This window comes from Ambystoma mexicanum, chromosome 10 (assembly GCF_040938575.1).
Source record: "Ambystoma mexicanum isolate Mex_15411 chromosome 10, UKY_AmexF1_1, whole genome shotgun sequence".
Taxonomy (NCBI): domain Eukaryota; kingdom Metazoa; phylum Chordata; class Amphibia; order Caudata; family Ambystomatidae; genus Ambystoma; species Ambystoma mexicanum.
In genome coordinates this window covers 1,079,589,423-1,079,607,016 of record NC_090932.1, presented here as the reverse complement: position 1 = coordinate 1,079,607,016, position 17,594 = coordinate 1,079,589,423, and the positions used below count along the sequence as shown (strand labels likewise).

General features: G+C 47.1%; 1 protein-coding gene across 2 annotated transcripts in view; it reads left to right on the top strand.

The window, feature by feature from the left end:
• NFU1 (NFU1 iron-sulfur cluster scaffold) overlaps positions 1-17,594 on the top strand; it is a 338,080-nt gene that overhangs the window by 26,214 nt on the left and 294,272 nt on the right. Inside the window, exon 2 of one of the 2 annotated variants that reach the window (XM_069618894.1) lies at positions 2,453-2,562. The exons of the other annotated variant lie outside the window; for it this stretch is intronic. Coding sequence (XP_069474995.1) covers positions 2,453-2,562 — 110 coding nt within the window. The remainder of the gene's footprint in view (positions 1-2,452; positions 2,563-17,594) is intronic. 2 annotated transcript variants of the gene reach the window in all.

Sequence of the window (17,594 nt, the reverse complement as noted above, 5' to 3'; positions counted from 1 at the left end):
CCTTTCTGCCTGCTGCGGTGACTGGTTGCTTGGATACCCTCAGAGTCTCACTGAGTACCAGGCTCCTCTATGACCAATCTCCCCTGCACTGCCTCCGGACCTGTCACGCACTAGGGGCTGTAATTGTAACCCCTACAGTCCTCCGCCTCCTTGCACTTACCCAGAGCCGCGCTGCTCTGGCTGCACTTACTCAGAGCAGGGCTGGAATGGGTGTTAACGGGCCCGGAACGTTAACAACCGTTCCAGCTTTGGAACAGGAGCCTAATGCTTTTCGCACCCGTTCCACGAACTGGAATGGGGCTAATTTAAAGTATTTTCTTTTTGTGAACGGGTCGCCTAGTGGGATCCCGTTCACGAAAAGAAGGTACTGTACCAAGAGGGCGGCCATGGATTGGGACGGGAGGGCTCTGTATGGGCCCCTTTTCCATTTCCATTGGGGCTTCAGGGAGTGGAGTGAAAGCAGCTGCAGCTGCGGAGGCAGCACTTGCCGCCACTGCAATGAGGTAAGTGGGGAGGGGAGTTTGAAAAAGGGTACGGATGGTGGGGGGAAGATGGCGGGTGGTGATCAGGCGGCTTTGAATGCGGACTCCATCAGCAGTTTCAGCCTGCGTTCCTAGCCTCCTAAATGGCTAGCTTCCCCTGCTAATGTAGATTCTTCCTCTGTCGCCTTACCACGGGATGAAGTACTCGAAACCTCTTCATATGCTGACTTGCTACAGCCCTATTGTCATCAACCTAGGGCAATTTAAGATAACAGTAATAGACCATACAAATGTGTACAAGGCTATATGGTGTATAAAACTGCATTACGATTAATGGCTGGACAAAGAAGAAAACCAGCGTTCAAAAGATCTCTAGAGCCCGGAAGCCAAAACTGCGCTCTAGTTGTTGGAAGGAAATGCATAGTGCCAGAAGGTTTAAATACCTGACAACTGATGCAGATCAAAGAAAAAGAGACTGACAAAAGCAGGTGGCTCCCATTAGAATGGGAGAAGGCTCAGAGAAAGCTTTGCTTCGGACAAGACCGGACAGACTGCGGGAAGCAAGCTCAGTGCTGCAGGAGCTTGCAGCACTCTGGGAAAGGCTGTTCCCAGAAAGCTGAGGAACCAGAGGTCTGCGAGGGGGAGATTGGAGACAGCGCAAGGCTGTCAGTGGACGCCGGAGACTAGACAGGAAAGCCAATCGGAAGCTAGACGCTCCCCCCGAAGCGCAGCAAGCAGCAGCTGGGCTACATGAGGAATGCCAAAGCGACTGCATCAAACCGGCGAGCCCAGTGGGAAATGGGACGCTGGGTCACTTCACAGCGAATGCCACGTATCATGGAAAAGCCTAAAGATGCTACTTGAGAGGGTAGGAAGCAGAAATTAAGGAACTGCTCGCTGACATACTTCATAAGGAAATCATGGAGAAGGCTGTTACCTGATGTGAGTCTGGAACCCGCACCGACATTGAGAATCCTGTGAAAAGCCTTGGCAGAGTAGTGAATCGGGCACTTGTGTAGACTTTGTAAAACTTAACAGAACTGTGAACATGTTAAACAAGTCAAGTGGTGAGGAAGAACCCTTGGATGTGTGAGTCCTGGGGAAGGAGGCAATACCCCCTGGACTAACAAAGTGTATTTTTTATCAAGAAAGAGAACTGTGTTTTGAAAGTTGCTGTGTTATGAAAGTTGAACAAGTCAAGGGGTGAGGAAGAACCCTTGTGTGGCTGAATCTAGGGAAAGGGAACCATACCCCCTGGATTAGGGAATTACCCTTTTTTACCAAGGAAATGCAACTGTGCTTGAAAGTTCAGAAGAAATTGATAGACTCAGTGGAAGGGAACCCCCACCTTTGAGAATTGTAAAGCCTTTCTAGAAACTTGGTTAATTGTTTATTTGTGCACCTTTTTTTCGAACTTTATGTTGGAACATTGAAGAATGCTACAGATGGCCAGGTGAAAGACTTATCCCTTTCCATGTTTTCTTAGGTTTAGCTTGTAAGCATCAGGATAGGATTTTGGACACAGGATGGAGAGCTCTTTATTTTTGGACATTCTGACACTGACATCCTTTTGATTGAGGTAGTTAAACCCCTCATATTGTTAGAGCGAGATAGGTCTTTCTCCAACCCTTCTTTTACTTTATTAAAGACTTTATCCATCACCAAATGCCTCTGTGTTTCCGAGTCTTACTCCTGATTCCTCATACTCCTCTGTGTCCATGGTTACCTATTCAGTTGTGGTTTTCTTTTCTTCCTATTTTTTGTTGAGTGTTTGCCTATTTCTAGGTGGGAGTAGCTATACACTGCTCATTTGCTCTCTACAGCAATTTCATTTTATGTTGCAGAAATGTGGGATGTGTAATTATTGTGGGCTAAATTGCCAGGTACGAGTTGAAGTAGAACTTGTATGAAGATGGGATGGGACCTGCTACCTCACCTCCTGGACTAAATGATGCTTTTCCTCTCTGAAGGTTGTGTGGACAGGAGCTGAAGAGACAATCTTTCTCAACGTTTAAGCCTTCATTAAACCGGGTGGTGCGCCGGAAAGCACCCCTTCCATCCGCTGTGCTGCACAATCCAGGTAAATGTTTTTTTGAGCTTTGATTTTCTTTGCTGTTGGTAAACCTCAGTGCAGTAGCATCAGTTGAGCAATTTCCCAAAAACATGTTTATTCACATTAGCAGCTGCAATGTCGGTCGCATGTTTGGCAGTGTGCCAGAAGGTTGTATGGCTTGTCTTTGTAGTCATACGGTGCACTGTTCTTTATCCAGCACACATTGTAACATTTCTGATCCGTTCTTTAACAAGCTCAGTACACATTCTAACAACCTTTAAATTATGCAAAATAGGGGGGTCTGGGAAACTCTACCAGCACGAACACAGCCAGTTGACTTGTTCTTGGGTGGATGGCCCTTGGGAGAATCTCAACCAAGTCTTTAGCTCACTGTTCTTTTCACAGAGATGAAATTTCCCCACATATCAGTCTTTGTCCTGCCCTGGGGCAGTCCAGCACCGAAATGCTAGGCAATTCTCCTCTGAACAAGAGTACCACAGCAACCCCATACACGTGTTTCAACCTTGTTGGGCATCATCAGTGAGGTGAAGCTGTGTCTCTAAGAGCAGTGAGCAAGGGGTCCACGTCTGGAGTCCCCTGGTAACTAAGGGTGAGACCCAAAGTTACTTGGTATGCAAAACAGGGGGTGGGGGGTCTGGGAAACTCTCTACCAGCATGAACACAGCCCATTGACTTGTTCTTGGGTGGATGGCCCCTGGGAGAGTCTCAACCAAGTCTTTAGCTCACTGTTCTTTTCACAGAGAAGACATTTCCCCATGTTTCCCAGACCCCCCCCTTTGTTTTACATAAATTAACTTTGGGTCTCACCCTAAGTTACCAGGGCGATCCAGACGTACACCCCTTGCTCACTGCTATTAGAGGCTCGAATCCAGGACTGGGATAAGTAAGACTGGGACTTTGTGTAATTAAGATTACTGATTAGTAATTTGGGTATTATTACTTTCTCTTTTTCTGTTCATAGTCCTCTTTTTATGCGAATAAGCCAAGATGTGGCCAGTTTTTGACAGGCACCCATCAGTAGCTGTCAATGTTTCATGCAACATCCATCCCACATTGGAAAACCCCCAGTTCCATTACCCAAGCTGTTTGGTAACTTATACAACAACTATTGATCATCACCGGGGAACTGCTACCATAAATCCATGCACTGTAACCACTACACTGCTATGCGTAATGGAACCATGGCACCAAACATACACCAGAGACACAGACTGAGGTTCCAATAATAAACCTAAAAACCGAATGAAAGTGAAGACCTGTAGTTATGCCAAAGTCCGAAACCATGCCAAAACAACTAAGCATCACCTAGGCAACCGGGGCACATCCAACCGAAAATTGACGAGAGTGGGATGTTGAACCCAGATCATACATGTTTATACCAACCTGCTTTGATAAGAAAAGAGAAACAACCCAGGAAACCAAACACAGACACTGGGAAGCTACTTATTAAATCCAAAGAAACAATGCAAAAGGTAAGCAGATTGTATTATTGTGTATATAAAAGAAAACCCAGAAGAACTTGGGAGGCACACATCTACTGACCCCATGATCCATCCCAGGGTTTGCAAGATTCCCCTGACCATAGTCGATCAGTTCATCTGAATGGTGCCCACTTTGCATATCAGTTCTGAGATATGTTAAGAATATAGAAAACTGCAGGAAGCAAATATTAAAATGGTCCGCCATACTAAGTGCAACCTGCACCAACCCATGGAGGAGAAATACAGACTCAAGGCAAAAATAAACGTCTGAGCTCCTTGCGACACCTGGCTGCAGTGATACAAACTGGCAGGCTCAAGCGCACCCAACACTAGTGCAGGTAACTTCCATAGCCATTATGTCAGAAGAATATAGCATGCATGCATCCCCCTAACTAACTCCCTTCCGAAAATAGAGCATGACGCAGGTATTTTAGACTGAGCACGCCACAGATTAAACTGCAGATGGCATAATATAATCAAGGGATGGATCAACCAGTTAAGCAGCTATGGCGCATATTACTACAGTAGGATTGCACCCCCTAGACCAGCACTTCAAAGAGAAGGATCCTGCAAGAGATTTACAATCTCCGTAATTCAACACAGAGCCCATTAAAACACCTAAGCATATATCAGAAGTGGGATTCAAAATGCATGTCTCCAAGGCAAACTGTGACCTGTATGCTGTGCTCTAGACCTTACCTCCGCTCTGTATCACTATTCAAACCAACACTTCAGCAGTCTTTACCATCGTTAAATTGCTGCAAATTCATAGAATAGTATCTCCTTTGCTGTCCAACAAATCAAGAGTATCCAGCACTTTGCACTGCATTCCTGTGTCCAGATGGTTCATATAAAAAAGTGAATAGTGAACAAAATAATTATCACCAAACATACCATTAAATAAGTGCCATATACTGCAAAGCGAGGTACAGCAACATGCATGTACAGCGTCATTAAATTCTGTGCTGTGGCGCCACCATGGCAAAAGCGACTACCCGAGGAATCTAAGTCTGTCCTCTGTTTTAGCCTATTGCTGAACCTACAGCAGGAATGATCAAAGTCTGTTTTCACTTTCAGTTAACATGTGACAGCAGGGCCATCTGCCCTTCAATAATTCAGTGAAATTAAAAATTAGGCAGAGCATCGCCAGTGACATGTTGGGAGAGAATAGGGAAAATGGCCCTTTCAAGGGGTATCTGCAGAAGAGTTACTGAAATCCACAGAATGCCACAAGCACTAAAAAGTGCTGCTGGACTAAAGACCTAAAGCAGAGACTGAAACGCTGACAAGGTTGCAGACTCAGTCCATGAAAAGAATGTAATGAGGCAGGAGGAACAGACCACTGTGTTAAGTCTGAATCCGGAGACAAACAACTCATTGTGGTTTGACTTAGTGGTTGCTTTACTGTATTGCCAAAATCCTATTCTAGCACATCAGGGTGGTGTAAACGCAAAGTCTGTCCGTCGTCTAGAAGAAAACCTCGCCCCCACCCTAACAATATAAACAAAAAGAACCTAATCCAAAAACAAAAGCCATTTGTGCCCTCTTGCCCAAGTGTATATATCTGGCGGGTTTCTGTCCCACCCTCAAGGTTCTCAGCAGTAGAGAAGGGCATCTTGCACTGAGCAGGACTTCAGATTTGTCACCAGTCAATGCCTCTGCGCCCCAATCCACGGCTCCAATCCAAAACAAGTTCATTTGGGCTTCCCACCCTGTAGTTAAAGAAATGGTTGGAATATTTGAAAATAAAACCATCTTATGGAGTCATAGTGAATGGGTCCACTAATAGGCCTGTCAATTATGTGAATAGTATACATACTGAACATAGTGACTAAAGAGAGGGTCCGTGGAATGCCCCTCCTCACCCCCATGAACATGAGATGCTGAAGAGTAAAAAACTCACTAACTATTCGGCCAGTTCCCAGGGGGACCAGTGACTGACGCTGTATGCAGAAAGATATTCTCTTACAGCTATTCAAACCTTATCCAGTGAATGAAACGGGTGCTTCAACATTGGTCATGGACCCAAATGCCTCAATGGATGACGTTGCCTAATGCAAAGAAACCACTGTGCTGATGTCATTAGTGACATCACGACATAGCCACGCTAGTCACAAAGTGCACTCGCAGCAATGCACAATGTTACAGAAACACACACGTGAATACACCAAGAACATGCCTAAAGAGTTCTGTAGATAGAGGACAGATACATATACTGTAAGGAACTCATGGTGGCAACAGTAAAGGCAGACACAAGTGATCACAGTTCAAGCGTGTTTATTAAACTGTATGAATGGGTGAGAAAAACCTAATCTAAACCTAACTCTAAGATGGGAGCAAGTTACGACCATCAAATGATAATAAGGCAGTCCTAGTGGCGTCTTGTCAAATAAAAAGGGCCTATACTTAAAAAAACTATTGCCAATCCTTGCCTCTAAGTTACAAAATAGTGTGGTATAATGTTGACCAGAAAAGAAAGAGGTGTTCACCAAACGATAAGTCAGGGTAGTATGGCTGGGGTCTGCCTTCCCCATGTTTTTAGCACAGAAAAAGCAGGACTCTTGAGCACAGCACACTCCTGGGCCTCGCCAGCACAAGTTTATAGTTCCTTGCAATGATACCAGGATCTTCTGGGGCCAAGTCTTTTTTTTTAGAAGGCCTGATGGACCATAAGCAACAAACAAGTATCTTCCATAAATCTTCATGTTGGGCGATTTCTCTTCACACTTGGATCCCCCTTAACCGGGCTCCGATCCTCCCTGCAACATTGGCCTCCCTCAGTCAGGTTCACTATGGTCAACCACTCACTGTGGACATCCCTCAGTCGGGTTCACATTTGCCAAACAATACAGTTCACTTGGGTTTTATCACAATGTGGGGTTCACTTCCCTTAGCCTTCCCTTGGCTTTATCACAGTACCAGATTCACCTCCCTTAGCTTTCTTCTTGGCGCCCCTCAGTCGGGCTTCGATCCTTGTTCTTTTAGTGTTAGCCTCTCTGTCGAGTTCACTATGGCCTTTTACTCAGAATATTCCACTTGTTGTATTCACAAGTCTCAATGTCTTTTCAAACAATCTTTCACTGTGGACATCCCTCAGCCGGGTTCACTCTTGTCAACACAATGTTCACATTATCGTACTTCACTCCGTTTTGCAGGCATCCCTCAGCTGGGTTCACACTTGCCAGTTACTCAGTTCACTTTGCTTTACACAATGCAGGATTTACTTCCGTTTGTTTTCCTCTTGGCTACAGGTCTTTCGATTATACAAGGGGTTTTACTCGACCCTTGTATGACCACTTTGACCTCTTGCATCAGCTCTCCTAGGGCCTCCTGGGATCTGTAGTTTTAGCAAACGGGGACTGGCCCGAGTCTTCCGAATGTGGTGCCGGACCACTCTGCAGCTGGTCTCTACCTGTAACACACAAAGCCTTTGTTCTTTGATTCACATTATGTTGCCATTTGCAAACTTCGCTCAACAAAGTTCTGGTTACTATCAGTTCTCCCTCTGACTCAGATTGTGATGAACCACTTGGTATTTCTTGTCTCTGGAGTCAAGGGTGGTACAACGTTAGCAAGCGTCTCTCCCTGACTTGGTTATCAGTGTAGTAGGCTCCATGCACTGTTGACATCTGTTAAACCACACGCTAACTGTTGTTCCCAGCTTTATGATTCCTTTCAAAGAGGCTTCATGGGTCTGGGTCGAAAAAGGGCAAGGGCACTTGCCTCCTTGCGATCCTTTCTGTTATCACCGCCTTTCTCCTTCTCTTGAACTGCTGTCCTGGAATAGCTTCCTCGTTGTGCGGTCTGCCTTGCTCAAAGTGTGCTCTCGTGCTCCAGCTTTTATCCCTGTGGGGAAGGGAAAGGGCTGCCAGGTGTGTGTGTAGTTACTGTAAATTGCCTGACTCTGCCTGACCCTTGTGTTGGGACGTGTCCGGTAAACGGCCCTGGTGTTAGTCCGTTTTCTAATATCAAAAAGTGGTCATGTCAAGCGGAAACATACTCAAATTAATACATTACTATTTAACAGACTTCAATGGAACGGCTGGGGAGAGGCTCAATCAGGTCAAAACCAACAGGACATGTTCAAAAAGATATCAAATTTTATTATAAACAACAAATAGATAAAAACATCTTAAATCTATAATAGCCCATAATGCATATTGGGTCTTCATAATTTAGATAAAGTGCATACAGATAAAAGTGCATACAGATTAAAGTGCTAATTTATCCCTCATGCAGACCTGACTAGAAGGCCTGCACCAAGAGAGCGCAGTTAGGATACCAGATCCTCCAACCAAATGAAGGGGATCATGTGGAGGAGGACTGATACCCGCAAGTGCACCTACAAGATAACTTTCACAAATATACATGGAACATATTCAATCAGATGTTGCATCATATCCAATAGAAACATACACAGTGTAGTAAAATGGGGTGCAATTTAGTCAACTACAATGTCCTAGGGACCACAAGAAAAAATATTTTTCAAAAGTCAACCTAACAGAACTTTTGCACTGTCTTTCATGGTGTAAGAAAGTGTGTGTGTCAGAGAAAACGGGGCTGGGGGGCGTAGAGCGTCTGAATATCCTATGGGTTAGGATGTTATAAGGTAGGGGGTACCGCGTCTCACCTGTCTGTGTCCCACTTCCACTCCACGGGTATCCTCCCCAAGCCCCCCAAGGTCATCCTCCCTCACTGGTCCACCCCCACATACATTGGGAACACAGTCATTCTCATCACCTTGAAAGGGTGCAGTGAGCGTTGAGAACAGAGCTGGGTCCCAGGCCTGAGGAGACCAGTTCCAGCCAATCGGGGGACAGAAATCCAGGGGTGGATGGCAGAGGTCAAGGGCCAATGGTAATCCTGTGACCCTGCAACAATGTAATTGATAGTTTGTCGGGGAAGGGGCAGGCCAGACACCTAACATGAGAGGGCCAATTAACTAAGATCCATAGGGGCATACGATATACCACTGATCACCCAGGCAGAAAGTGGGATATGTTTTTCGGGGAAGGGCCCATGTTGTGGCGTTACTTTGCAACAAAGAGGCTTGACACAGGTTTGGGAGCAGTGACTCTGGAGATTTTTGAATGTCCTGTGTGATCCCGGTTTGTTTTTGTAATAATGGTTCTGGGGGAAGGGTTGTTGGACCCTGGGAGCTGAACGGGTGAGCTTGTAGGAACCCCCAGACCACTGGCATACCATGCCACACCAACATGTTATACTGTATAAGATTGGCAAACTAAAAGCCTCTAAATCACTGGGTCCAGATGGCCTTGCCAGTATTGTTTTGAAAAATGACCCTGAGATCTGGGCTGCTATTCTTGGTATACTGTTTGATAAGGTATTGACAACTGGGTGAACTCTTAAGTCATGAAGTACAGCTGTAATGATACCTGTCCATAAAAAAGGAGACCAAATGATACCTAGTAATTATAGACTACTGTCATTGACAGATATTACAGGGAGGTGAATTACAGAGATGGGTTGCATCATTTATCCTTGGTGAATTACAGAGATGGGTTGCTTCATTTATCCTTGGTGAATTACAGAGATGGGTTGCATCATTTATCCTTGGTGAATTACAGAGATGGGTTGCTTCATTTATCCTTGGTGAATTACAGAGATGGGTTGCATCATTTATCCTTGGTGAATTACAGAGATGATTTGCATCATTTATCCTTGGTGAATTACAGAGATGGGTTGCATCATTTATCCTTGGTGAATTACAGAGATGGGTTGATACAGCTGGTATCCTTGACAGATTTCAGACGGCTTTAGGCCTGTCTCGGCTACCACACATAATTTGAGGCTTATTATTACAGACATTGGGTTTGGAAATGCAACAAAGGGGAACTGCAAAGTTTGAAAGTTCTGTCTTGGCAAGGTTTGAAAAAATTGGCTGGTGCCTGTATTGGAATGAGGATTATTTTGTATTCAAGAAAACATTTGAACGGAAAATAGGACAATGGGATTGGTGTATTCATTTTGCCATCTTGAAAAGTTAAAATCTTACACCCATGTCTTGCATATGTCATATTCTTATAAGAAACCTCAACCTTATCTGATTGTATGCCCCTTGCAGAAGTTTCGCCGTTTTATACTTCTATTATGAATAAACGGATTACCTTTGCTGGAGGTACCTGGCCCTGCATTAAAAAGTCAGTTAGATAGTGCTGGCTGAATGTTCTTATTTAGGGCCAGTTCTTGTGTCCCAACTAGGTACACGTGTTCATAATTTAGAGACAATCAAAAGCGGTGCATTCTGGAGGACTTGTATGCACACTAAAATGAAGAGCCTGCACCTAGCACTTTATAGGATCTGGTTGATTGTGATAATGAAATTGGATGTGAATAATCTGAAATGTAATGAAATGATGATTTTAGCTAGATTACAATTTTATAATCTTATATTTGTATTGTTTGTATAAATGATTGTGTATATATGAATTTTAAATTGAAAGATGTGTAAAGTTTTTAACTATAACACATACAAATAAAATAAAAGTTAAAGAAATAGTCTCTAGGCCTCGTGACTGCTGTTCTAGGAGGTAAATCCTTACAAAAGTAGCCATGCTGTGTCCGGAACCCTTTTAACTCCTACCTCTCCCTGGAGTCTAGTCTCCGGTTGTACAGCCCCTTCTGGGGCTGGTCTGTGGTTCACCCACTGTAGGCCCTCTAGACTCTTGCCCCCTTCTGAGGTCTGGTTTTACACCCCCTCGTGGGGTATTTGGTCTCTTAGCCCTGCTTGGGCCCCTTTGTTTCTCTGCCTCTCTCAGATTCTTACCTCGGCTTTGGGTATGTATGACCTTGCCCCCCGGTTCAGGTTCTTTGGGGCTTCCATCCCTGTAGGGTTGTTAGCCTTTTTATTCTTGTTTAGAATATTCGTGCTCTCACCCTAGTGTGGGGTATTTGTGTTCTCACTCTGGCGTGTGATATTTGCGGGATGTCCTGTCCTATAGGGGGAGTGAGGTCACCCCAGTGGGATCCCGCTTTTCCTGACCCCTAGGGGATGTTGGGTGTAGTGGGCTCACCTTCCTAGTCCCAAAGGAGGTGGCTTCCCCCTTGGGGAGAGGGGACGTATTCCCTGGATTCATCACACCAATCAGTACACCGGTTGGGTTATAGTGCTTTTGTCCCACTTGAACCAAGGTTGGAAGTTCATCTGAAAAGGGGTGTACAATAAACTGTTCCCTGTGCTTGGATCACAAACCACTCTGACCCCAGTTGGCCCACTCTCCATCCTCCCTCCCTTCGATCTTAATGCTGCTTTGGGTAGACTCCCACAACGTACTCTAATTCCTGCTAGTTGCCCTAACCGTTTGAGTGCAGGGGATTTATTTAATTTATTTATTGGGTATTTATAATGCACCTATACAGCAAGTAGTGTTTCAAGGTGCAACAAGACAAAATAGGGGGGCAAGGGGCAGAACAGGGATGAAGAATAACAAAACAACGGTCCTATTAGGCCTTGTAACATTTGGGTGGTGCAAGTGCAGTAACGAGAAGTGCAGGGGAGTAACGGGGGGTGCTGGTCAGAGCGGAATGCTCTAGTGATAAGGAGGGAAGGAAGTGCAGGTAGGAGGGGTGAGCACGCAAATGCTTGGGTGGGGAGGATGAAGAGTGGAAAAGAGGGCCCCTGGCTAGGCGACTGCTAAGGGGAGACCAGATGAACAAGTGCCAGGGGAGTGCAGAGGGTGCAGGGCAATGAAGGTCCACCTACTGAGTGCGAGGGCGGTGCTGGACGGGCTCAGTATGAGTTCAGACCCACCCAGGTTAGTGCAGGGGGAGGGAGCCCTGTAGGGCAAGTACAGGTTAGGGAGAGGGGTTCAGGGGAGACAGAGGTGGTGGGGTAGACTGGGCGAGGAGGGCCTGGTGCCCTGCATGCATCAGAAGGAACCAGGCAGCCAGTCAATGCGGCAGAGGAGGACATTAGCAGGGGAGGGGGAGAGGGAAGGAAGAAGGGAAAACTAGGGTCTTTAGAAGCTTCGAGAACTTAAGGAGATCCAGCTCAAGTCTGAGAGGGACAGGGAGGCCATTCCAGAGGGAGGCTTCTACAGAAGAGCGAGATTTGCTGAGTACACTCTGCTTGGAAAAGTGTCTGATCGGCCGAGAGTTGGAGCTAGAAGACTGAAGGGCTCTATTAGGGAGGGTTTTAGTTGAATGTAGTGGGGTCCCAGGCCCCAGAAAGCCTTGTTGGTGAAGCAGATGGTCTTGAACTTGATCCTCGCAGCCACCGGGAGCCAGTGGAGAGATGTTGGGGCTAGAGAGATGCAGTCCCTGGGCTTCAAGCCAAGGATAAATCTTGCAGTCTTATTCTGGCTTAGTTAAAAGGGGCAAAGGGATTATTTAGGCAGATTGAGGAAGAGGCTGTTGCAGTAGTCCATCCTAGAGCGGACCATCGCTCTGGAGACATTGAACCTCTTTGGGAAGGTGAGGACAGGGAGAATGCCTCTGAGGAGGTGCAGCTAAAAGTGGGCTTTCTTGGCAAAGTCCATGATTTGAGGAGAGAGAGAGTTGAAGATGATAACCAAGGATTTTTTTGCCTCACAGGAGGTTGAGGGGAAGGGGGAACCCAGAGAGTGGGAGGGAAGGAGGGAGCTGGAGCTGGTTTGTCCCAATGAGAAGGATCTCAGTCTTACTGGCATTAAGGCAGAGATCATTATCACCACGCCATGCCTGAATAGCAGATAGTCGTGATTGAGATAGGAAGATGAGGAGGCAGTGGTGGGACGCTTGAAGGAGAGCTGCGTGTCGTCTGCATAACACTGAAAGTGAGGAGAGAAGGCGTAGATCAGATGGGCTTGAGGGGCAAGGTAGATGTTGAAGAGCCACTGTGAGAGGATAGAGCCCTGAGGGACGCCATATGTGACGAGTGTGATGGAGGAGAGAAAAGGGCCAATTTGAACCTGGGATGGTCTGTCAGAGAGGAAGGAGTTCAGCCAGTCCAGTGCCCGGTCTGTGATGCCAAGGGTATTGCGGAGCCAATTTATAAGGGGGCATGATTGACCGTATCAAAGGCATTGGAAAAGTGAAGAAGGATAAGAACAGACGGAGAGTTGGAATTGAGATTTGAGAGCAAGTCTTCACGGCTGCCCAGCAGTACAGTTTCCGTGCCTCTGGCTTCTCTGAAACCAGACTGGTGGTCGTGGAGTCAACCAACATATTCAGAGTGGAGGATCAGCTGGGAGATTACCAGCTTCTCCAAGAATTTGCCCACAAAGGGGGTAATGGAGATAGGGCAGTAGTTAGCTGGGCAGGAGGGGTCGGCAGAAGGCTTTTTGAGGAGAGGGTGCACAATGTAGCGCTTGAGGAGTAGCGGTGTCATGATGCCTACCCCCGGGCATCCGGATCGAGTCCATCTGCCCCGGGAGCAGGCATCCAGATACTTGTTAAAACCCCAGCAGCCACGGCTGGGGGCTGTTTGGGTTCAGTCTTGGCGCCTTAGGCGCCAGGCTCATCTTAGAAACCAGTCCTGGCGCCATAGGCGCCAGGCTCATAGACATTACTTACCTCATGCAGACCATGCTGCAAATGAATCCAAGCCAACGTGAGGCCTGGATGGGACTATTTTATTACAGGGACTATTTTTTACTCGGGTGTGGTTCTGGGGAACTTCTTACCTGGAACTACTTTGGAGGCTATACAAACCACGCCCGAACAGCAGCACACGCTTCGCGTTATTCTGCATCCTGCAGCGTAACGCTCGCTGTTCCTGCAAGTCAGCATCCAGTCTTCTTCAACGCCCGCCTCGAATCCGGAGCACCTAGAAAAAGGGGAAAGAAGGAGAAAAGGTTAGATCACGGACATTATTTTAATTCCTTACCTGATTCCGGATCCAGCACGTCTCCGAGCCTGGAAAGGACATTATTCCAGTACGCGTCGAATCGCCAGCAGCAGCGCCGCGCCGTATTCACCAGTCCACAGCATCTTTCGACTCGGCGCTGCCTCCATCATTTTCTTCGTCGAACTCCAGCACCCGGGGGGAAAACAAAAGAAATAACAAGGTGAGCCAAGAGAGCCGACAAATACAATCTCTTACCACCATAGGCTTACCTGATTTACCACCGGAGGCATTACCCTTTAATACGCCTCATCTTCATATGCCGCACCTATAAAGGGAGAGAAAACAAGTTAAACTCATGCAACTTTTACCGGACAGTGTTGGGTAATACAGACTCTTACCTGAACGCCATCGGCTGCCTCCAGGCAATATTCGTTTGGACCAGCTGCAATTCAACAAGGGAATGGAACAAGAGTGAACATCGGACATATTGAACTCTTTGAACTTTATAAACCCCCGAAGTCAATATTCCTCCGGAACTCCTCCAGTACCTTCAAACCAGTGAAGTAACTGGTATCTACGCGCCCCTGCATGCGACGCAGGATGGAGAGCTCATCATTTAAAAACATAAGGTGAGGTTACTAAAAGGGGATATCAGAGGTGACAAGTGAGAACGAGAACAGTGGGAGGGGGCCATCACTAAAATTCATGGGTGGCTAAATCCCTTTCTCCACTTGCTGGAGAATACTTCTACGGGTCAAGCAGACAAGATTAGGCAGGCCAGTTCAGACAGTCATCTCGGCACTACGCATCACGTTGGTGGAGACCGCAGCTGTCCGGGTCCGATCAACGCCCCTGTGGGAACCAGGTGAGCGTAACAAGCGGGAAGTAGCCAATGGCGAAGGAGCGATTGCAGAATCGGCCAAGGCAGGAGCAAGGGAGACAATGTTGTCCTCAATAGTTCTAAAGGAGCAGGGGAGGGAAGGGTTAGATGGGGCAAAGGGAGGCCTGAGAGTGGGTGTTGGAGAAGGGAGGAAGGTAGAGGACAGTGAGAACATGATGTCCTGAGTTTTGGTTTTGAAGTGAGCGGCCAGTGCAGTGCAGTGGGTCAGGGAAGGCAGAAGCGACGTGGAGACTGCAGTAGGAGTTCCTTGCAGATTTGGAACAGTTTAGCAGTGTTGTTAGTGGCCCCAGAAATGTAGGCCTTCTTCGAGCGGACGGATAGTCTGTATTGCCTTTTGCGTAGTCAGCAGGCCAGTCTGTCAGAGGAGGTGCTTGAGGCATAACATTCCTGCTCAGCAGCGCTGCAGTTGCGATTCAGGGATGCTAGGTCGGAATCATACCAGGTGTTCTGCTTGGAGGCAGGCTTCATGCGGATCTTTGTTCGGGGCAAGGGCATCCAAAGTGTTGGAGATGGAGAGGTGAAAGATAGAAAGGGCTGGCTGTGTCAGTGTGAGAGTGAGTGGCCTGAGGGAGAATGAAAGTGGAGGCAAAAGCATCAACTAACACTTGCTTCATCGGTCGAATGACAGAGAAGACTGGCAGTGCGCGCAAAGGCTTAGCTGGGGGACACAAGAGATCCAGGTGAGAGGACAGGAGAGCATGATCAGACCTGGATAGGGGCGTAGTGAGGGGTTTGAAGATGGGGATGTCTGCTGAGATGAGACCATCCAAGGTGTGTTCGGCTGAGTGCGTCGAAATGAAAGGAAGAATGGTGAGGGAAAGAGTCAGAGTCTGCGGAAGAGTCCAGAGGCTGCATCAGGGGTGTCGAGGTCAATATTGAAGACTCTGAGTAAGAGAAGCTTCGCTGCGAAGGCCAGAAGAGGTGAGGTCAGACCCCTGTGTGAGGACGAGGGAGACCGGACCAGGGGTCTTGGAGATTTATTTAATTTATTTATTTATTTATTTGTAGGGTGCCGGAAACCCACAGGTATCCGGGCGCCATAACATAAACACAGGAAACAGAGTAGACGTGACGTTACAAAAGCAGCCGGCTAGTCAAAAGTGGGTGGGGGTAGGAGGAGTGTTACTCAGTGAAATAGGAAGGTTTTCAATCTTTTTGAGATCTTGGGTCCACAGGAAGGGAATTCGAAATGTTTGCTGCTTGGACCGGAAAAACATTTCCCAGACTATTTGCTTGTTTAAAGACTGTTGTCTTGACCATAGCTAGAGTAGAGGAGCACAGTGTTCTTGTAGGTTCGTACAAGGGTCACAAGCTTTTTAATGTAACGAGGAGTGTTGCCGTATAAAGACTTATGTATGAGCATTGCAGCTTTACATTTTATTCGTGCAGCCATGGGTGGCCAGGTCTTGCTGGCTTTGAGAGATGTGATCTCTTCTGGATTTCCCTTTGACAATCCTCACAGCATCAGTTTGTATTACTTGCAATGCCTGAGTGTTTTACCATAACCCAACCTGGAGAGGATGGTAGCATGAGCTACTGAAGAGCAGATGGTAGCAAGAGTCATCGAGCGGATTGGAGAGACACCAAGTCTGCAAACGAGGCATTCGAAGGAAGAGTAGGACTGAATGGGTATAATGGTAGCAGGGACCCATCAGGGAAGATCAGGGCCACTCCGCCCCAAGACCAATTAGGCCTGTGCTTAGGGAGGATCTTGTAGCCGTACAGGAGGAGTGTGTCAAAAGTAGTGATTGAGCTGGCCAGGAACCACGTCTAGGTCGAAGTCTTCAAAGAGGTGGCAGATGTCAGAGGAATGTTTAACGGCAGACCGAGAGTTGAGGGTAGCTAAGTGGAGCTGGTTGCCACCTTTGAAGGCCTTCCAAGGAGGGGTATAGGAATGTAGCCCGTCAGTGGTGGCGAAGGGGTCAGAGGGTGGCTGAAGGAGGAGTGGCAGGGTAAGGGAGGAAGTTGATGAGGAGAGACGGAAGACACTTATCAAAGAGGAGGAATTTGGGCTGAGATCCCTGGACAATGACAGTGCCATTCTGATAGACATTAATGATGCCCCTAGAGGATGGGGAAATATGTCAAGATTCATTTCCATTGGGTTCCACCATTATGGGAAAAGAAGAGAAAGGGGAAGAGCACTGAGATCATATGTGGAATCCAAAGGCCAGGAGAGGGAACGACAGAGGATGTCAGTGATAGTCTGCCTGGAAGAAGCATTGACATAGGTGTCCGCAATGGGCAGGCTTGGATTGGAGACCAGGAGATCTTTCTTGAACTTTTTCCTTCAAGGCTTCGAAAGACAGATTGGATAGGTGATAGAGTAGCATTTAGAGAAGAGAGGGGCGATGGAAAGCACCTTGGGGGGAGAGAGCAGAGAGATGCAAGGGGGAGAAAGAGAGGGAGGGAGACCTGCACAATGCACAACAAACTCACCAGGCGGCCTAGCAGTAAGCCAGGCGCAGGCGAATTGGGTAAACGAGAAAGGAAGTCCCGACTAGTGAAGATAGTCTTGCTGCAGGCGGAGGGTGAGCTCGGCGAAGAGGCCAAAGGACTTGATCCCTTCCCAGCCACCCTTTGCCAACCACAGGAGACCAACGATGCAGAGACTAGTCCTGCAGTTGTTTCACTCCGAGCACAACTATAACGCTGGAGTGCTGCTCGGGCTGGACCCAGGAGAGGTGGTGGAGCATCTATAGCTAGGAGCACAGTGCTGGATGGAGGGGAGGGTGTGCAGAATACTGGATAGAGACATGAATGCTTAAACTTCAAACACAACAGAAAATGTAAACGCCTAGATTCGAGTTTCCTAGATGGAGCAAAAAAAAACTACATTTCAAAACGCGACAGCGAATACAAAACAAAA